The following is a 21,681-nucleotide window of genomic DNA, read 5'->3' on the forward strand; positions in this document are numbered from 1 at the left end:
TCAGCTTTTCTCAACGCCAGTGACGGGAGCTGCAGCTTCTTGTGCTGGTGAGTTGTGCTCGTCCCAGGCTTCGATCCATGTAACCATGGCATCACCAAGTTTTTGAAAGCAGGGATCAACAAGACCAAGTTTTTCCTTGACCAGTTTGGAAAGCTCATGGTAGCATTGCTGCACGGTTCTGCACTCTTTTGGCAGGACAACAGATTCAAAGAATGGGATGATGTCTTCCTGTCAGTATATGCCCTTTTATTCCTTCTTCAAATTCACAAATGGAATGCTTGCCTTGCTATGCCAAATGTATGGCAGGCCCTGTCTTCACCCCAAGATTCAGATGATCACAGATTACTTGAAATCCACATCGAACAGGACATTGAAAAGGGTCCTTGTGTGCCCATCATTTGAAGCATCAAGGTATGCAGCTAATCTTAGCTCCTAAGACACTAATTTAGATATAAATATCAAGATCTATATAAATTAAAAGAAGCAGAAATCGCATTATCAATCACATTTCACGAGATCAATAAATCAGCAACGAAATAATGTCAGCCGGAAGCATTATCTTTTCACCATTCAAATCCAATTAGTAATTAGGTAGCAGAACAGATCAAAACTAACCGAGAGAAGGATTACCTTGGCACACCAGCCAGCCCACACATCATCATATCTCCCAATGGGTTGACCATCACCCATGGGTCCAAAGTAGATTGCAGGGCCAATCAATTCCCTGTCAAAGGCAAGGTTCATTCCACACGTTGGGAATAGTGTGCCTTTTGGGATTGTCAAAACAGCATCCACATACCTGTGTGAAATAAAATTAACATTCAATAAGACAAACATTAAGCCAAAAGCACACACTTCTTTCTTTAGAGATTTTGAATAAAAACGAAACTACGAAGACAAGGTTGAATTCAATCGACACTCAAGACAAAATCACTGCCAAGACCAAGAATCAGTAACCAATGTGCAATTGATGTTAGGTGCCTACTGATTCTAAGAATAGATGGTGCCTACTGATTCTTTCCTTGATTAAACCTGGTGTTACGTTCAAGAGGCTTGACAAGCTGAGTTGGAGCATCATAATCAGGAATGTTAAGCCAAAGTCCATGAGATATAGCAGCAGGCACACCTCCTCTCAAGCTAAAAGGATACCGTCTCACAAAATCAACACCTTCTCTAAACAGATTATAAAGGGTGTTGAAGAAAAATGGCGTAGATGGTTTAAGCAAATTCTGTATATGCTGAGCCAATGCATTGATCTCCTTCCCACTTGTTCCTTAGCCATCTTCACCACGTCAACAAAAACTCAAGAAAATCTCAACGTGGCCCCCTGTCGGTCCCACCCCACGTTTACTTATCATAGAATCGCCCGTTTTGAATATATTTTTGAAAACATCTATTGCCACACTCACAAATACTTTCACGATCTCACTCCCTGCTCTCTAAAATGGCGGAAAAAGAATGCTAGACAGAAAGAAGAACTTACAAAACAATCATCATCAATGGTACTGAAGATATACTTCCTCTTGGAAACCAAGAAACCAAAGCAACGACATGCAGAATCCTCAAGGGAGATACAATTAGCTTTAGGACCAAGAACCCGATCCACACCATTCCTATTATAAAGCTCGTAAACAAAGCCATCAGGGACCGGAATATTCTTGTTAGGATCACCATCTTGGACAATAATGAGATGGCAAGGCTGAAAGAAAGGTCTACACTGCTCCAAGAAATCTAAGTTTCTTATATAGTTGGGATACCAATACCAAGCTGTTATTATCTCTAATCAATCATTCTTTCAAATTTTCATTGTCAACACTAATGGAAAAATTTTCTTTTACTCTAATATATCTCTTAATTAGAAGTATTTTAGATGTATAGAATTTAAACTTGATCATGTGATGTATTTTCATTAGTTATATGATTAATTAAGATGTAAAACAACATCTTGATATTGCATCAATATCGTTATATCTGATTCATGATACTAATGCTTAAACTCCACATTTTTTTTAATATGCATGGAACGTCACCAATGAGAGCCCGAAAATCCCTATGATTGAAGATGGAGTATATTTAAGAAATGGGCTAAACTCAAATATAATTGGAATACACGCATTCAAACCCAACACATAAATACAAGGCTCGAAGGCAGTAGGGGGAAGCTCATAGTATAGTTCTTTTCCATGAATACACGAATACTTCCTTTTCATGCTACAACATGAGTGTGATTGAAATTACTTGTCTAAAATTTAAATTTTTTGTACTTCAAATTTTTTTATTTAATTTTTTTAGATATTTTGATGTGTAATATTAAAATTAAATTTTAAAAAATTAAAAAATTATTATTTTAATATATTTTTAGACTAAAAACATTTTTAAATACAATGTTTATTTGTATATTGCATTTTTAAATTGGCACCAAGTCAACCCTAGAGTTTTTGAAAGAAAAAAACAAACAAATATGAATTATAAGATGAACACCTCAAATTTATAGTTGTTAGGTCTTATCCGAGCTTAACCACCTTAAATTTATAGTTGTTAGGTCTAATTCGAGTTTGATTCAGATCGATTAAGATCTAGATTATGAATTAAAAAATTAATTTTTTAATTTTAAAAGTATGGATAGAGAATACACCACTAATAACCTTTGTCAAAAAAAAAAAAAAAACAACATAAAACAACATTCTATATAAAAAGTTTTACATGGAAAATCAGCATATTATTAATGGAGAGTTTGTTTTATGTTTCAGTTTATTTTTAAAGTAATTTTGAATGTAGTGTTTGTTTTTCAAAAACACCGTACTTTTAAAAATATTATTTTTTTATATATTTTTGAATAATTGTGATATATTAATATTAAAAAAAATATTTTTTTTAAATAATTTCAAAAAATACACTTGTGGTTGTTTTTCAAATTGCTTTTTACTTAGAAATATATTAAATTAATATTTTTTTAATTTTTTAAAAATTATTTTTGATATTTATCAAAATAATCTAAAAACATCTAAAAATAAATATATTTTAAAAACATAAAAATAAACAGCACCACGCACTAAAAAAAAACACAAAAGTAACATAATATCTCTTTGCTTGATTGTAGCAAAGATTCGCTAATGATGATATCATGTTGACAAACACCATCGTTGCTCGGAAATCTTTTGAGTTAGGACATCCTAACCCGTGAAATGATCTGAGACTGGTCCCTTTCATCATTCAAACTCTATCTCACCAGCAATATATTACTTTAGGTCTTCAATTTTGTGACAAATCACATTAAAAAACCATCATTAACCTTAAAATATCCAAAGCTAGAGGTAGGTCAGTGTCAGAGAATTTACTAAATTCCTTCTAGGAGTGCCCTGTTAGAATTGCATTATACTAAATTCTTTTTAATATATCAGGAGCACCCTTTCTGAAAATACAAATATGAAGATATTTTATTAAAAAAAAAATCACTATAGTAGACTTTCTGAAAGAATACAATAAAAACTGTTTTTTAAAATATTGTTTTATCCTTTTTTATTAAGATTAATATGGGTATTTGAGTCAACTTATATACATATTGATTAATCTCGCGGGCTCTAAAATTAATGATTATGTAAGTTTCAGTGATCCTAGGTTTATGAAACTCGAACTGACGATCTCTGAAACGCAAACCGAAGACCTGACTGTTTAAGCTAAACCCCTGAAGTTAAATATTGCATCATACTTGAACCATAATACCGACTACCAAACAGTCCCTAAATTATTGCTACCTCTATTGGAACATAATTGGACCATATCTAAGCCATAATATTGTTTTTTATTCTTTCTTTTTTTCCCACTTCCGTCACTATATGCCATCTGAAGAATAATGCCCTAGAGATTTTTCCCCAAAATATTATAGTGCTAGAAATTAAAGGTTTCCAACATGCAAAAGTAACAATATCTCCCAAAATGAACTAAGAGCAAAACATATGTTCCTTACATGCCAGGACTCCAAAGATTACTCCATAAACGAGAGTTCAGTAAACCCATTACGTCCAGTAAAACCTTCATAGCCAAACCCTTGTGGTTGTTATCATTGTAGCCTGAAGGATGTCCTGTCACCACCTCCATTTCCAGGTTCCTAGTCACCTCCTGACCCACCATCTCCTCTTCGAAGACAACCCCATTTCCCTCGATCTCTCCACTTTCAAGATTTTCTTGCATTATCATCACTTCGCATACAGTTTTAGGCACTGCTATTTCAGGTATATTAAACAAAACATTATCAGATTCAAAATGGCCCATCATCAAGACCTTACCTTTCTTCTTGCCTCTGCTGTGCTTCTTTGAGGACTCAATTTTTTGCACCAAATGCTCTTCAAATGGTTCGATAACTTGGTGGATGAAATCCCTATTTGGAGATGAGTCCCATCTATACCAAAACCTAGTGTAGCAATCAAAACACCCACATTGAAAAGAAGGAACTTTCTGGTCACAATATTTGTCATTCTTGCTGGCAGTACTCTTGGTTTTACATTTCTTTTTTGGATGCTGGGTTATAAGTGAAGATGGGTTTGGTGCGGTGGTGACAAAGATGGACCTTGCTATCAAATAAGCTAGAACTTCACGGTCCTGGTTAGGAAGAGAGAGGGCTAGAGCTAGAATAGTTACTGGTAGAAGCTTTAACACCGAGTCAGGATCTTTATATGAAAATCTTGATGATGATGCTGAAGGTTGGGATGGGTACGCTTTGCCTTTTCTCTCAACCTTCATTTTCTTGGTTAGCATAAATACCGCTCGTTTCTCCGTTCCCTTGTCTATCTGTTGTGGAAAGATTCTTAATTAAAAATGTTAAGGAGGATTTTTCTTTGTTTATTTTCTCGAGTCCCAAGAGAGGGAAGATAGGAATGGGACTGATAGGTGATGTACTGATCATTAACGAGAGGTCCTTTATAAGTTGAGAGAGAAAGAAGGAGAGAGAGTCTGCATTTTGTTTTGTTCCTTGGGAAAATTTTAAGGCTTTGGCAGCTAACGAAAACATAGCAAACAAAGCCTTTACTTTATGGGTTGAACCAGCAAACAGGCTATTTCAATTTTCAAGTCCGTGTGAGCTCATTGGTAAACACATTTTTTAAGGGTTGCCCCTAACCTGATTTCTCTCTTTCTCTCTGGAATTCTAAGATAAAACAACAAGTGAATCCAGTTTTCTTTTCGTAGAGATGAGAGTCCCAAATGAATATCCATTCAAAAATGGACATGTCTTATGTCTTAACACAGAGCTCCTTCTATGGGCTTTGAGCCGCAGTAATAGGAAATGAGATTGTCCAGAGAGCCTGGTACTGCTAAGGGATCGAGTCACCGTTTCAGATTTTACTCCAATCACCTTCTTCTATCATAAGACTTTATAAGTTCTCTGTAATCACCTTGTATGATATTTAATGGTAATTAAAATGTGTTTGGCTATGGCAAGCATCCCTCTTCTACACACATCTGTTTCCGGCGGCCATCAGATCGAATAGCCATGAATGCATCTTCGAAAACTGAATGTTAACAATGGCTAAATAAAGGATATGCATATGAGAACCGCCTTATTTGAGCTAGTCATGATATTGGAAGGAACATTTTAGAACTTCAAACTCACCACAACTGTTTTTAACAACAGCATGAAATATTGTGCTCCAAAATCCTGAAAAAATAAAAACAATTGGGTTGAAAGCCTGAAACTATACAATTCACTCGTGGCTCTTCCTTGCCTAGAATTCATCATAAGCTTGCTTTCTTGGTTACTCCTCATGTTTTCCAAACCTTATTTTAAACCCAACTATTTTTAGGCCCTACTACATGGATATCATCCTCAATCGGGCTTCGTTACCAAGCTAATGTTAGACACCTGAGGCTGCCATTGAATAGGTTTATTGTAAGCGCAATGCAAAGTATGCTAAATTATGTTTTCATTTAGTTTTCTTCTTTCAATAAAATCGCATTCTTCCTAAATTATGGAGCAGGATGTGTCTTCCACTACGTGGCCCATCAACCCTAAGGTACCATGCCACAATCCACTCTCCTTGTCCCAGTAGATTCTTTGCCATTGGTGGCCATACAGGCAATTGTCACGTCTTTTATACTCTTTCTATCGTGATCATGTATTTTGAGACTCGAAGAGGCAAAGAGAGGGCGCTTGTGTTTATGGGGCTCAAAAAAAAAGTTGAAATAACTATTTGCTGATTATTTGGGTCGATGCCCGCTAAGATGCTGCATTTTAAAGTGGGTCCAAAATGGGATCCACAAGACATCACCACATGCATTGCCCATCAAATAATTTTACCATTATATGGTAAGCTTTAGTTGGACATGATTGGCACTTGATATCTCCTTTAGAGTCATTCTTTGAGTACGATATGATAAAAATTGGATGGCTTTGCTCCAACTTGTTTTATGCATCAACTCTAAGGCTTTGTTCGTGAGTGAGTAGAAAATATAGACAAAGCAGACGTAATTGATATCAGACAAGCATATGTAGTGCATCCATGGTAATGTCTCTTTCTATGTTATTAATGATGAAGTAGTAAAGAAACTTCACATGGAAATTATGCTTTTCACGGTTTATTGTCAAACTTGGATAAGATGTGTGTACCAAGTTGAGTTTGTGTTTAAGAGTTTATGAAAAGTAAATGTCTCATGGAATGAGAGAGTATTCAATGCTTAAATCAGTAATGTAGAGGAGAAAATAATATATATATAAAATAAGAGGATGTAGCGTGAGATATAGTATTTTTTCACTTTGATTAGATATAGCAAATCTAGAGGTACAAGAGATTGAAAATCATGCAAGGATCAATAATATAATATTTTTTCACTTTGATTATCAATGAATCATCACGATTTGGTCAGAGAAGGTTTTGGTTCAAAATTGAAACCCTAAAACTAAAACACTGAAATACAAGTTATCGATGCAAAAAAAAGACCATATATTATTGGCTAATGATGTCATATGAAGATGCAGATGTGAAGAAATAAAACAAAACAGGTCAAAATCATAGCTAAAGCAATGTTCTTTCCAAGAACACTACTTAGAGAAACCCAGAAATTGCATATATGCAACCAAACCTAGCAAATGGCCTCTTAGGCCTTTAAACCCATTGTTTTTTGTTATCACAAACCACATTACCAATACCAAGTATAGTTGAATCCAAAAAACTAAAAATCAACATCAAATCATCAAAACATGCATGATGTTTCATTTTCTAAAATTGTTAAATCTTATTAGTCTACATATTCATGCAATTTAGATTTAAAATTGGTTTTCTAAACATATTTTGGTCATGAACAAGACTTGTAAATCAAGAATTAACAATATTGCTTCACAATGCATTAATCAAAATAATAAAACTAAAAAAAAACATTGTTTTATTAAAATCAACCCAACTAGAAAGCTTTTATTACATTAAAAACATCAAACATATCCTAAAAATACTTTAGAAAACAACATCAAACCATAGAATCAAAAACCACAAAAACAAAAAGACAATCATAACACTACTTTTTTATCCGTGTATTACCCTAGGTTGATCAAATCAAGCCGAGTCAACCCTTTCTCTATTTTTCTCTTAAACCCAGACTGGTTTAGGCCCCATGTAAGTCTGGATCTTACAACTTAGGTTATTATACTTTATTAATTTGAACACAATATTAGCTATAGTAAAAAAAAAATAATGTCTAATTATTTTTTTAAATATATAAGTTTGACGGTAACACATATTATGGATAAAATAAATTTTTATTTATATTAGTTGGTTTTATCCATCATCAACCAAATAAGATACAAAAACAATCATTTTATTTTGTACACTACTACCAAACATAATTTTATTTTTATTTTGTCTTGTTTCATTTGTTTTCATTATTTTTATTTTTTTATCTCAAATAATAACCAAACACTAGCCATGTATCCTCTAGGTACCATTATTGGTTTGGTAAATCTAGCCAAAATCTACATGATAACCAAAAGTACCGCCATCATGTGCCATTAAATATACATCTCTGGGAAAGGCTGAATTACCTCCTAACTGATCAGGAAAAAGTTGGGAACTATGCACAAGCTAGGAGACTTTTGAGATGGATAAATCTCTTGCTGTAAGTTTTATTATTTGTGTCTAACAAAATGAAGAGATGAAAGGTACTATTGTAACATGCTCCCCAATTCTTAAGGGAACTGCATATGGTTTTGTAGGCCCTGACCTTTCTTGTACATTAGGTTTCTGTGAGCTGGTTAATCATCTTTTTCTGAAGAAGTCATGGTCCTATCCTGGAGAACTGTGACACTTGTGATGCATGCCCTCGATCCATTGCAAACCATTCACTTTCGATTCCTACTCGATTAAATTTGGAGGGTATCCCTTTATTGGACATTGCAATTTGGGATCCATACTTGCTCCCATTAAATAGAATTTATTAAGTTCCAAATATGTGGAAACAATTGCTAGCTAGCTTGTTAGAAAGGAGGCTAGGTTAACTCTCTCTCTCTCCCTCTCTCTCTCTCTCTCTACACACACACACACACAAACAAAGGTTTTTCTAGTGAGTTAATATATATAAAGGTACTGTTCCCTTCTCTTGTTGATTGAACCTAAATCTAAAACGTGAGAACTAAGCTTGGTTTTCTTCGATCGATTAATTATGGCCAACAAGCTCACGGCCACAGCGAAGCAAACGAGAAAGAGCTGCCCACGTACATGTGAATTCTGTATAGTCCAGTGTAAAAATAACAGTGATTTTGCGTTTCCTGCAGCCAGGAATTGAATTTATCAGGCACCAAGTGGTCTAGCCCTGGTATCTACACTGCATTAATCATCACATAGATAATTAATTATGGATTTTTCGTTCCCACGACATACATACATGCCAAATTTCAAGCAAGTTACTGCTGGTTTGCTAACTTTAATCAGGGGGAAATAAATAGCAATGGTGTTTTTCGTTTTAATCTTAAGCAGTAAGAGCGTGATCCAAATGCCAGTCATGTCGTCCCTTTTGTACCATTGCACAATAGCCGAGAGAATAGTTTAATCATGATATATAATCCTGTGAGAAAAAGATGTATTGCTAAGGCATTGATTGTTTGGTGAAAAATAATACTTTAAAAAAAAATTAATTTTTTTTTTTGTATTTGTATGTCATTATAAAAATTAATCATCGGGAAACATTTTCCAGTTAAAGAAAAATTTGGCTTGATTTTCAGAAAAGTGTTTTCCTTTTATTTTGGACGAAAAACATTTTCTATAAGTTATGAAAAATTTAGAAATATTATATTATTTACTGATTATAATAAATTTGGTCCTAAAACTTTTGATTGCTATAAATTTTGTTTTGAATCTTTTTTTTTCAATTACACTCCTTAGAATTTGATTTAATTTGATTTTTATATTAACTTTGGTCCTCATTTTTATGATTGTTATTTGTTTTTCTCTTATTATTTTTTTAATTGAAAGTTTTTATCTATCAAATTTGATCCTCATTCTTTTGATTGTTATTTATTTTATTTGAAATAATTTATAAAATTGTAATTATTATTATTTTAATTTCATCATCTTTTAATTTTTTTATCTGTTAGATTTGATCTCTATTATTAATTTTGATTGTTATTTATTTTATTTGAGATAATTTATGAAATTAGATTTTTTTTTAATTTATGAAATTAGATTTTTTTTTTTAATTTCATTCTCATTCAACTTTTTAATTTATAAGATTTGATCCTTATTATTTTAATAAACTTGAAAAAAATATTAATAAGTTATTTTCCAGCTTATTTTCCATGACATAACCAAACACTGGAAAATATTTTCCAACTTATTTTCCATTACACTACCAAACATCGAAAAATAATTTACTTTTCAGGAATCTATTTTTAAAAAAAAACAACTTTATAAAAGAAAATTACTTCTAGCAAACAAACAAAATCTAAGAAAACTATCTAATTTCCTTATCAAAAAAGGATGTTTAGCTCTTGTATCGTTAATGTATTTAGGATTGTGGTGAAAATAATTTTTTATTTATTTAGAAATATATTAAAATAATTTTTTATTTTTAAATTTATTCCGATGTATTAATTTATAATTCTATCATTTAAGCAAAATGTACTACTAATCTTATGAATCAGAGTAGTCATGTCGCATTGTCACTCAAATGGCCCCTACTAATCTTCTTTAATTATTCTCCTTATCCCATTTTATAGAACCATTTTCATGGTTTTGGAGTCAACCAACATTGCCCGCCTCTTTGAAATTTTGGTTACCTATTTTCCATTTCATTCTAAAAAAAAAAAAGGACAGAAATGAATGAAGACAAAAAACTCAATAATTATGAATAATTAGTTAACCATACATGCATGCATGCATGCACATATATAAAAAGTCATGATGAAGTTACAAAGAAGTCCTTAGAATTCTATTTTTATTTTGCTTTTAAAGGTAATAAAATCATTTTCTTGTTCTAGCAAAATATAAAAAGACTGAAACACCTCTGGATTGACTCGTAACTGAAGTACTAATTAATCCTTGTATGTTAATTATAACGCTGAAGGCCAGTGTTTTTAGAATGATGATGAAGGCATTGTTCCTCGGTAGGTTTGTGACTAACCTTCTTTTCACCAAATCCAAATGTACTTTTATTTTAATTAAATGTTATTATCATACTCTATCATCAGGGTACTAGCTGGATAGTGAGATTTTACACTCTACGGTCTAACACAATTATTTTTTTATCATGACAATTAATTAATTAGTTGATTGATTGATTGATTGATTATTGTTATTATTATTATTAAACAAAAATTAAATGAGGAGGGGAATTCAATGTTTCCGTCTGTTAAATTCATTAATTATATGTTGTTCATAAACTTATTTCAGTTTTATGATATAAATTATAAATTTAACAAATTAATTTGGATGGACTTAAATCAATTCAATATATTTTTATTTTAATATTTAAAAAAAATATGTTAAATTTCTTGTAGTCAAACTATATTTTTAATAGTTATTCGAATTATTTTTTAACCCATCAAGTTAACCAGGTTACCTGTAATTAAATTTTAAATTGTTTTCTTATTAGAAAAGACATTAACAATAACTAGATATTTTTTTACATTATAAAAAAATTATCTAACCTACAACATAATGCAGGTTAATAATCTAATATACATTAATATTGCTTGCTAGGGGATGATTAACCACTCTTTTTTTTTTTTTTTTTTCAGGAGGAGGGGTAATTAATCAAATTAACTTCCTTTCAACTTTGTTAAATTTTTTTCGGGTTGTTTTTGTGATCAATACTTGTAAAATAAGATATCAAAATTCTAAGAAGATAAAATAAAAAAAAAATGTCAATATTAATTTAACTAGAGAATTTTAATTTTATTAAAAAATAGAAAAATGGAACCCATTAAATTTAAATCCAAGATCCAATTATTATAATCATTTGGCATTATTGCAATACTTAAGAAAGTGGACAGTTAATATTTCAATATTTTTCTCTCTTGATTCGATAAAAAAGTATTCTTAAGAGAGATTAAATTATTTTTTCAAGGAATTTTAAAGGTGGTGAAGCACTTGCTAATGCATATTAAACACATTGAGTATCCTTTTCAATCTTATTATTATTATTATTATTATTATTATTATTTACCAACGGGAAGATCTACAAAAAAATTTTCTTTGTTTGGCTATAATTAATGTCCACGACTTCACAATTTAGGACTATGCCCAAGTATTAACGTCATTTACTGCTCGTAAATATTAAATGATCTAACACTCAGCGTCACATGCACCAGGAAAAAAAAAAAGCAGTAAGCTAAAATCTTTGCTGAAGACAACCAATGTGATTAATCATTTATTGCTTGATTAGTAAAATTATTTGATGTTATGTTATGCTTGTATATTTTTTAAATTTCACTCATGGATATAATAATTATCAGGAGTTTATATAATTATTAATTTTAGAATTCACAAGATTAGTCGAGATACACATAAACTAACTCGTATATTCATATTAATAAAAAAAAAAATATCAATTATGCCGCAGACGATACTGCTGAACAGGATTCAACATGTACGTGAATGACAGAAAAGGTATATATTAGCAAATGAAAATAAATTAATATGCTTCAGATTATGGTTCAACGTCTTTAATGCTCTCCTTGTCATGGAAATTGCAAATATTGTTCTATAAAGATTGAACATTTATTGTTTTACCTAACCTGGAAAGGTTTGTCGGCAGCAGCCAATGCCCATTTGCCATAGACATATAATTATTTTAGTATTGGAAATTATAGTAGTGATTGTTTTTTAAAATATTTTTTATTTAAAAATATATTAAAATAATATTTTTTATTTTTAAAAAATTATTTTTGACATCATATATTAAAAATATTAGTTTAAAATATAAAAAAATATTTTTAAAATATAAAAATAAACATGCCGAGGTAATTAAAATACTTGAGAATATTTAATTAATTTCAAGGAGGTAACTGCAAGTCTGCAAGAGTGTTTACTGTATCTGTTGGCGGTATATACAGTGGGCCTCATGCAACCATGGGGCAGCGTTGAGCTTCAATGAATATAAAAATGGAGTAATTTATGACTACTCATTCTTTCAAATAACAGTGGGGGGGTGTAAGCCTCCAATCCAATTACTATGAGGAGAGCCTTTAGATAATAAACTAGATACCGTACTGCGTGACGCTGGGTTAAAATTTTTTTAACATAAAATATATATTTAAATGATGATAACTTAAATTAATGCTCCGACTCAACCTAAAAAATAAAAAAATCACAAGTGAAAAAATAAAAATTATTATTTTAATATATTTTTAAACAAAAAATACTTTGAATTGTAACCGCAACTACAATTCCAAACAGGCCAACCAAATATATATTTTTTTAAATGATGATAACTCAAATTAATGCTCTGGCTCAATTAAAAAATAAAAAAATCATAAGTAAAAAAAAAATACCCTTGAATCATGTATATAATTTTTTGATTTTAAGGTTAGTTTTGTAAATTCATTGTTTTAAAAAATTGAAAATATAAAAAAAGCCTTTCCCATGCAAGTTAAATGGTTACTTGCTCTAAAGGGTATAACTGTAGTTTTACTATGAAAATAATAATAATAAAATAAAAAAACCCTTAAGAATCCGTTTGGAAACGCGGTGCAACCCGTGTTTCCAAAAATTTCAAAATTATTTTTATTTAAAATTAATTTTTTTATATTTTCGGATTATTTTGATGTGTTGATCTTAAAAATGATTTTTAAAAAATAAAAAAAATCATTTTAGTGCATTTCTAAGTGAAAAACACTTTAAATTGTAACTGTAACCACAATCTCAAACAAACCTTATTTGTAACGAAACTAAATAGAAAATAGAGAAAAAAGATAGGAATAAGAGAGGGAAAGAAAGAGAAGAAAAATTGGAAGTCAGAGAAACAGTGGAGGTGCATTGTCTATGCATGCTGCTTCTAGAGAAAGCCTATTTTGTGACAATATCGGCAACATCTGTTTGGTAGTGTGGTTGTAGTTGTTTTTTAAAGTGTTTTTTGTGCCGAAATACATCAAAATGATTTTTTTTTTATTTTTTAAAAATTATTTTTGAGATCAGCACATTAAAACGATCCAAAACATATATAAAAATAATATTTAGTAAAAAAAATTAATTTTTTTAAAAACATGGATATAACCGCGTTCCCAAACACTTACCCTTAAAGAATGTGGCCTTCTAGAGTTGAGGGAGCCGTATGCGCCTCTCCAATGCCAATTAGTCCATTAAAGATAAGAAAAAGGGAAAAGAAATAGACAAATAGACAATTGAGTTAACACATTATAGTCATGTTTATAACTTAGGATTGTAAATTTAACAGTTAATCTAAGTTAATTGTGATTGATTTAATATATCATTATCTTGATATTAAAAATAAAATTTTACAATGAATCAAGTCGATTTCAATCAGATAAATAACATCATTCAATGAACCATATATTTTTTAACAGAAATGTTTCTTGGTGTATTGAGATAAATAACACATATGTTTCAAATTTATTTCGAGTTTCTACTTATAACCGTGGCTCTCTCCAAGAGTTACAATACCCCGCATAGTCTTATTTTCAAGCCCGCCGGTGTTGATTTCCTTGGCTGATAGATAACCTAATTCCAAGAACTAATTAGTAATTAGCCGAGCACATCGTCTTTATCAATTTCTGAAAAATGGTGATAAGATGATGGATATTACATAGGAGTAGTCATTTTCAATTTAGTTTGGTTTTTATTAAAAATAAATAATTAAATTAAAAAAAAACCAAAACCGAACTGAAACCGGTTCAAACCAACCGGTTTCTGCTCGGTTTTTTAGGATAAAAACTGGTTCAAACCAGTTTGGCTTGGTTTTTTTCCGGTTTGGGTTTGATTTGGTTTTTTCGGTTTCAGACTTATAAAACCGAAACCAAATCAGTTGATTTTTTTAAAATTTTAATCAGTTTAATCAGTTTCTTTTCGCGGTTTAATTTTTTTTAATTATTATTTTTCTAATTTTCTCCATTTAATCAAATTTTCAGTTTTTTTCAAACCGCTGTCACATACATTCAATCCAATCCAAACAAAACTATAATAGTTAATAGGACCACCGAGAGAGGAGAACAGACAAAAGTTACCACCTAGCAAAAGTAAAAAACAAATAAGTCCAGTAATGATTTAGTTTGCAAAAATAAAATAAAACTGGGGAAAAAGGAAAAGTCCAAAGAGCATGTAACCTCCGGGAACCATTTGTCTCCACCATGCCCCTCCTCCACTGCACGTGCCCTCGTATCAAAAGCCACGTCATGCTGTTGTCGTTGTTGTTGATGACGACGACGATGATTAATTAACAATTTAGATTTCCTGCCTGCCTGCCCTTGTAAATAAAATAGCTGCTTCCTTCCCTTCTCATCAGATCTGGTGGTCCTCAAAACTCTCACACCACTGTTCACATAGAAACAGAACTCAAAGCAGCAGTATGTTTTTTCCTCTCTTTTTCTTAGCAAAGGGAAAAGAAAACAAGCCAAACTGAAGCCTTGAAACACAAGCACTTCAAAGCTTATCACTCTCTATCTATCACCCTGACAGGTCTACTCGTGTTCTTGCAGTACAAAAACCTAAGCTGATAATGGGGGAGGTCTTAAAACCTTACAAGAATGAGTCTTTCTTAATGTTTTCGTTTGCTTTTCATGCTTCTTGATTATTATTATTTTTTAATTAGGAAGAGAAGAAACCGGCAGCAGAAGAGGTGAAAAAACCAGAGGAACCAAAGAAAGTAGAGGAGGAGAAGAAAGAAGAGAAGCCAGCAGAAAAACCAGCGGCTGAAGAGAAAAAAGATGAGAAAAAACCAGAGGAGACGAAAGATAAATCACCTCCACCTCCTCAAGAAATTGTACTTAAAGTCTACATGCATTGTGAGGGCTGTGCCCGTAAGGTCCGTAGGTGCCTTAAGGGCTTCGAAGGTCAGTGTCTTTAATTAGCGGCTTTCGCTCTTAACTTGTAACCCCATTTGTAATTAATGTGCGCTTATTCTTTTCTTTTTTTTACTCCTTTTTGTGTTTTTGTGGACGAGCAATTAATTTCAGGAGTTGAAGATGTAGCTACTGACTGTAAGGCTAGTAAGGTGGTTGTGAAAGGAGAGAAAGCGGATCCATTGAAAGTTCTTGAAAGAATTCAAAGGAAAAGCCATAGGCAAGTGGTGCTTATATCTCCGATCCCAAAACCTCCGTCGGAGGAGGAGAAGAAGGCCGAGGAGAAGGAGAAGCCTAAAGTTGAAGAGAAGAAAGAAGAGGTATTTACCAACACTCTTATTTTAACAGCTCTTTTGATTTGTTTTTCTTTGCAATTTCAGTATTTGATTATTTTTCTTGATTAAGTGCAGCCTCCAGTGATCAGATTGGTGGTGCTAAGGGTATCCATGCATTGTGAAGCTTGTGCGATGGAAATCAAGAAACGGATACTAAGAATGAAAGGCATGACTATTTTTTGTTTTCTTTTAATTAATTAAAAAGTGCCTATTTTTCTTCTACTTGGGTCCCTTTGCACCATTTTTTTGGTTCATGCGATTGTGGTTTCGTTCACTTCAACTTTTGTTAGTAAGATTTATTGGTTGCTCACAGTTTTTCCCCCTTTTTTTTTATTTAAGATAATTTCTCCATCACCATAAAGAAAAAAAATGACTCGCCCATGCCCTTTTGGCACCTTTTGAATCTTTTAAAGAAAGATTTCATTTCTTTATCAGTCCTTTAAAATCAACACAGTCTTTCTAGTTATTATATATTTGAACTTGTTAGATTCCACGGAACTTGGTCCCAATCGAAGTCAATTCAGTTCCCCTTGCATCAAATTATTCAAATCCTACCAGCCCCAAATTAGATTTCTTGAAATTTTACATTTCTATGTGGGGCTAGCCAACACTAATTTCTGGAATTAAATTTGGTATAATATTAATAGGTGTGGAATCAGCTGAACCAGATCTTAAGAGCTCAGAGGTGACGGTGAAGGGAGTGTTTGAACCTCAGAAACTAGTTGAGTATGTGTACAAGAGAACTGGCAAGCACGCAGTAATAGTAAAACAAGAGCCCGAGATGAAAGAAGAAGAGAAAGGAAAAGAATCCAAGGAAGAGAAAAAAGGTGAAGAAGGTGACAAACAAAACAAAGGTGGTGATGGTGGTGCTGGTGAGCAAGGAGAGAACAAAGACAAGAAAGAAGCTGCTGCTGGTGGTGGTGACAGTGAGGCCAAAGCAGAAGCTAAAGAAGCAACAGCAGCCGAGGAAACTACAGAAGAGACCACGGTGGTGGAGCTCAGGAAAATGGATTTTTATAATTATTATTGCCCACCAAGATATGAGTACTATGCACATCCTCAGATCTTCAGTGATGAGAACCCCAATGCATGTTCTGTGATGTAAAAAACTATGAAAATGAGGGGCAGGATGGGATGAGGAAAATTAAAATGGGTGATAAACATGATCTGCCTATATATATATATATATATAAAATCCTGCCTAAATGTGCACCCTCCTTTGTGCTCCTTGATAAATTTATAATCTACAGAGAAGCTGTAGAATTTTTGTGAGGCTTGTAGTTTTTTTCTTTTCTTAATTTTTTTAAATTAAAAAAAAATAAAAGAGAAAGGACAAAACATTGTATATCTAGACGCACGCAATTGACTGTGGATGGGAATAGTGTTTTCTTCTTGGTTTTAAAAAGTAAAATAGTCTTTGTAAGGGATAATTTTGGTGCTTTAAAATTGACTGGGGCAGGTAAGATAATTTCTTTTTGAGTTAATTTTGTATTTTCAATTAAAAAATACAAAATAAAACAACTTTTTTATTTTTAGAATAACAAAAATAACTAGGTGTAAAATAATTTAACTCTTGGTTAAAGGGGATTTGAATCATTTTATTTTGGAACTAATCGGTTAATGCATAAAAAGGTCACGCTAATTCTAGTAGTTAAATTTTTCTTTAAATTTTATTTTTTTTTAATTTTTTTTAAAATTTTGATCTTTATTTTTTTTATTGTTATTTTTTGTAGTCTGAGATAATTTTTAGAGTCACATTTTTTATTGATTCCACCCTCCGTTAAATTTTCTTTTGATAGATTTCATTCTTATTTTTTTATTGTTTTTTTCTTTGCAAAATTTTCAAAAGCGGTATTTTTTACTTGATTTATTTCTTCAATAATTAATTGATTTGAATTTGAGCTTGATCAAGCTCGTGTATAAGATTTCATGATTTCATGGGTTGCAAGCTTTGAAAATTAACCTAGCTTCAAGAGGTTTGCCTAGAACCGCTTTAGATTTTTTTTTTTTTTATCATTTTTAAGCTAATATTTTTGATTTTATTCTTCAATATTTATTTAATTCGAGATTGAGCTCCGTTTTTTTTCATACTTTCTATTACTTTGGCTTTATCATTTGTTTTTATTTAATTGGGTCACCTCAAGTTTTTTTATTTGTTATTCTTTGTAAATTTTATTTAAAAAAAATAAATTTTATTCTTAAATTAAATAGAATTAAAATAAATAAATGTGCACTTCATTTTTTTTGTTCGATTTGCTTTTCCAGGACTTTGCTCCAGCGATCCATGTGACTTATTCTTATGTTATTGTTCAAAATTTTAAGGTCGGATTTAAACCGTCTCAGCTAGCTTTTTTTGTGATGAGCGATGTCTACAATGGAGTGATAGTAGTTTATCAAAGATTTTTTTTTCATTTTCCTTTCGAGTATAATATCAGTGACTTATTTGTTTTAGTTAATTGTTACCAAATGTTTTTTTTACTATCCGTCTGCAATCATTGCCCGTGGTTTAAATCAAATTATTAGACTAACCGGTCTTATTAGATCTAGTTAAATTAATGACTCAAGTATAAGATTGTTCCTGTTTCTTTATAAATATTGTCATTGTTTAAATATTTTTTGTGTGCTAAAAAGTCTTTGACCAATCTGTAGCCTAGCGGGGATCACAAATCTAAGTATAAACCAAAACTACATAGCATATATGGTCTTGAAATCCTGTGGATTTGCCTTAATCTTCTTTATTACTATATAGTTTCATTTTATTATAGGAGGATGTTAAATTAATTTATAGGTATCTTCTTTGCTACGGTTTAAACAAGTGGATGGAAATGTGAGGTGGGAGAGTTTTGGGAAATGATTGGGGATATGGACCCAGATTTTGTTTCCTTCAGCACTTGGACTGGTTGTTGCATTTTGCACCTAAAAATCATTAAAACAAAGAAGAAATTAATGGAAGGAAAGAAGAAGATTATGATCACACTTTTTTTGGATCCATTTTTAAGTTACAAGTGGCCTCGTCTCTTTATTTGGATTACACTTTCATGTTACTTTTTAATTATATGGTATCTTTATGTGACAGTTTTTTTTTGCTATTTTTTATATGAAAGGTAAAAAGGACAAATTGTACTGCCATGTTTTCGCATCAAAACTGTACTGCCATGAGTGATGAGAATATAGAAAGAAATCAGTAAAAAAAACTATTTATTTTTGTGATTCTAAAGTATTTTTAAAATTTTTATTATTTTTATTTTAAATTAATTTTTTTAATGTTTTTAAGATAATTTTGATTCGTTAATATCCAGTTATATCTTGTACTATAATGACTAAATTGCAATACACTTTATTCTTATTAATTTATTGAAAAATAAAAAATATTTAAATTAAAAAAATAAAATTAACGTAGTAGAAATATTACTCTAATCCTCTTGGTTTGGCTTTTTGGTGTGATAGATATCAAACTTTTATTATTTGTCACGCATGATCATTCTAACCTAATTTGTACGTTAAGTAGAAATGGATGGTGAGATTAGATGGTGGAGATTAATTCATAGAGATTTGTTAAAAATTACAAATGAATACACTAAATTATAATTTATATATATCCTCTTGAGAATTAAATAAAAGAAAATATGGTTTCCTCCAAAAAAACAAAACCCTAAAAAAAATTACCCATTTCCTCCCAAACAATAAAATTTGTTTTCCCCCATATCAAAAAATAATTACTCAAAAAATGTGTTTGGAAAAAAAATTTGTTAATTCAAAACAATTGACCTATTTCCACCACCTTTTCCTCTCCCTTTAGCATGGGATGAAGCAAATCAAATTTGATAAAAGTTTTTGCATCATTTAAATTTCCAATTGCATTTACTTTTACCCAAAGAACTTTTCACCTTGATCTAGGAAAGCCCGCTTTTAGAAGACCACGAACTTCATCAAATTCTCAACCCTAATTAAATAATAATTTTGATTCAATAATTCATTGTAACTAGGATACTGTTTGCCGTATGACCCCTAGCATCACCTAAATAACTTGGTTATTCCTCGAAAAATACAACCCTAGCATAAATAGTAATCAAATAAAATTACGAATTGCGTAATGAATCCAAGAACCTATTCCATGAACTGTTCTTCCATGCGTTGGAAGTCAATAATTCATTGTTGCTTTGGAATGTTGCATCATACAGAAACCCACAAGAAGAGAGATTGTGCTGTATGAATCGAGTACTGTACAAGAATCTCTCAAGCTAAAATTTCAGAAACTTTTTTTCTATAATTAAAATTTCTGAAACTACACTCAATCATTCTTCTTTTCTTTCTAAAATAATCATTACCTAAGGTACTTTACAGAACCCTGTGACCTGTGAGTGGGCAATGGAATCCAATTTGATCTCTTGTCAGCGTATGATCATGATTTTCGCAGAAGGAAGCGATTGATATAAAAAATAAAAGTATAATGACAACGTAGAATATCAACTCCTGGACAGTCCCGACATGTTTGATGGTGAGAGTGGGTTTTTAGGTTATAAGTGTGGGTTCATATGCGTCTCAATGATATAAGATTGATTCTTAACGACCATACTTGCCGAGGATACTAGCACATGCATTGCTCCTTTAGGGCTACTGTATGTTCAAAGTAGCATGTCGAGAGTTGTGCCTACACTGTTTATACAACTCAATCATGGCTCCCTCCATATTAGATTATAGGACGACCTCTAGCTAGCCAAATTCCCTTTCCAAAAGTTCTTATGACTGCTTCTGTGGCTGCATGAGATTCGCCCATCACATGCTAGGTCATCATTCCAGCTAAAGGTTTCTTGTTTTTGTTTCTATGGGTGGGTTCAAAATTCCCGGAGGAAGCTTTTGCGAACAAAAGAGAGATTGATCTTAAGCATCTTTCTCTCCTAGGATATAAAAAATTTGGGAAGCTAGACATTCTTCATTCCATTGGTTTTGGTAATTATATAACCGAATCCTAGTATTTTTTTTCTAGTTTGGGACTAGCTCCAATAAAGCTGAGTTTTATTTTTGGCATTTCCTCCGTGATGCTCAGCTTCAGTGTGTATTTTTTTCTATTTATCATGCTTATTAGAATTAATCCTCCATCATGTTTTGCAAATTCATGCTCCATTCTTCTATTTAAAAGAATTGCTAAAGTGTCTTGATTCCTTACAAATTCTATTATTTAATTAATTCTATGTTATATTAACTAATTAAGTTTTCAAACCAGGGAATTGGACAATTATATTCTGACTTATTCAATATCTAGATTATGGGAAATCTACCCACAATTATACTGTACATAAATTGTTAATTTTTTAATCAAACATAAATTGATTAAATAAGCTCATGTTCTTCAACTTTAGGCATATCAAACCTCATACGTTCAATTGGTGGTCACACACGGGATCCCTTCATCCAGTTAGATCCATGCAAACACAATTGATATTGAAAGTGTGATTTATCACACCCAAAACAAAAGCACATGGGTTGTTTTAATCCATTCTTGAAAATCAAGGGACCACACGATGGATTTATCCGTATAATCACTAGATTGCTGGCATGGGATATGTTGCCTATGTGTTTAGGACTAGATAGGTAAGGAAAAACTCTCGAAAAATTAAGCTCTAATGTGTTGAATACATAGCCTTCACAAAAATAATTATAAATTTATGTTCGACCGTTGCATAATTACTAGATTTTATAGAATCATTTTCATAGGAGATGGCTGATTATAACCGGTCGTGTTACAAAAAGCCTTAATTTAAATTAGATCCCAAATAAATATTTTTTGTTTTAATTATTTTCCTAATTGATTTTAGATTTAATTACTTTTTCTACTTAGCTTTGAATTCTTTT

The 21,681-nt window shown here is 31.5% G+C and overlaps 3 protein-coding genes across 3 annotated transcripts; 1 reads left to right on the forward strand and 2 right to left on the reverse strand.

Annotated features, from left to right (window-relative positions):
• On the reverse strand, positions 1-1,611 carry LOC7454735 (UDP-arabinopyranose mutase 1-like). Its single transcript, XM_052447679.1, has 4 exons — positions 1,518-1,611; positions 1,033-1,273; positions 631-799; positions 1-228 (listed from the first exon to the last, which is right to left on the reverse strand). Exons 1-4 carry the CDS (start codon positions 1,609-1,611, stop codon positions 1-3), a joined length of 732 nt encoding a protein of 243 aa, XP_052303639.1.
• A 2,172-nt stretch (positions 1,612-3,783) lies between these two features.
• LOC7454736 (uncharacterized) lies at positions 3,784-4,944 on the reverse strand. Its single transcript, XM_002322240.3, has one exon. It carries the CDS (start codon positions 4,753-4,755, stop codon positions 3,964-3,966), a length of 792 nt encoding a protein of 263 aa, XP_002322276.2. The 5' UTR covers positions 4,756-4,944; the 3' UTR covers positions 3,784-3,963.
• A 9,967-nt stretch (positions 4,945-14,911) lies between these two features.
• LOC7454737 (heavy metal-associated isoprenylated plant protein 7) lies at positions 14,912-17,100 on the forward strand. The gene is made up of 5 exons (XM_024586120.2): positions 14,912-15,159; positions 15,244-15,484; positions 15,608-15,813; positions 15,904-15,994; positions 16,476-17,100. The coding sequence occupies exons 1-5, from the start codon at positions 15,151-15,153 to the stop codon at positions 16,931-16,933; spliced, it is 1,005 nt and encodes a 334-aa protein (XP_024441888.2). The 5' UTR covers positions 14,912-15,150; the 3' UTR covers positions 16,934-17,100.
• Positions 17,101-21,681: the final 4,581 nt, after the last annotated feature.

This window comes from Populus trichocarpa, chromosome 15, assembly GCF_000002775.5.
Source record: "Populus trichocarpa isolate Nisqually-1 chromosome 15, P.trichocarpa_v4.1, whole genome shotgun sequence".
NCBI classification, from domain to species: domain Eukaryota; kingdom Viridiplantae; phylum Streptophyta; class Magnoliopsida; order Malpighiales; family Salicaceae; genus Populus; species Populus trichocarpa.

Excerpts from the sequence above, each read along its gene's own strand:
- LOC7454735 (XM_052447679.1), bottom strand. The coding sequence starts at position 1,611 with ATGGTGTGGATCGGGTTCTTGGTCCTAAAGCTAATTGTATCTCCCTTG. Across the intron at positions 1,274-1,517 it reads TTCTTGGTTTCCAAGAGGAA|GAACAAGTGGGAAGGAGATC; the intron begins GTATATCTTCAG and ends AAGATGGCTAAG. Across the intron at positions 800-1,032 it reads CCTCTTGAACGTAACACCAG|GTATGTGGATGCTGTTTTGA; the intron begins GTTTAATCAAGG and ends TATTTCACACAG.
- LOC7454736 (XM_002322240.3), bottom strand. The coding sequence starts at position 4,755 with ATGCTAACCAAGAAAATGAAGGTTGAGAGAAAAGGCAAAGCGTACCCA.
- LOC7454737 (XM_024586120.2), top strand. Across the intron at positions 15,485-15,607 it reads GTGCCTTAAGGGCTTCGAAG|GAGTTGAAGATGTAGCTACT; the intron begins GTCAGTGTCTTT and ends AATTAATTTCAG. Across the intron at positions 15,814-15,903 it reads TTGAAGAGAAGAAAGAAGAG|CCTCCAGTGATCAGATTGGT; the intron begins GTATTTACCAAC and ends GATTAAGTGCAG.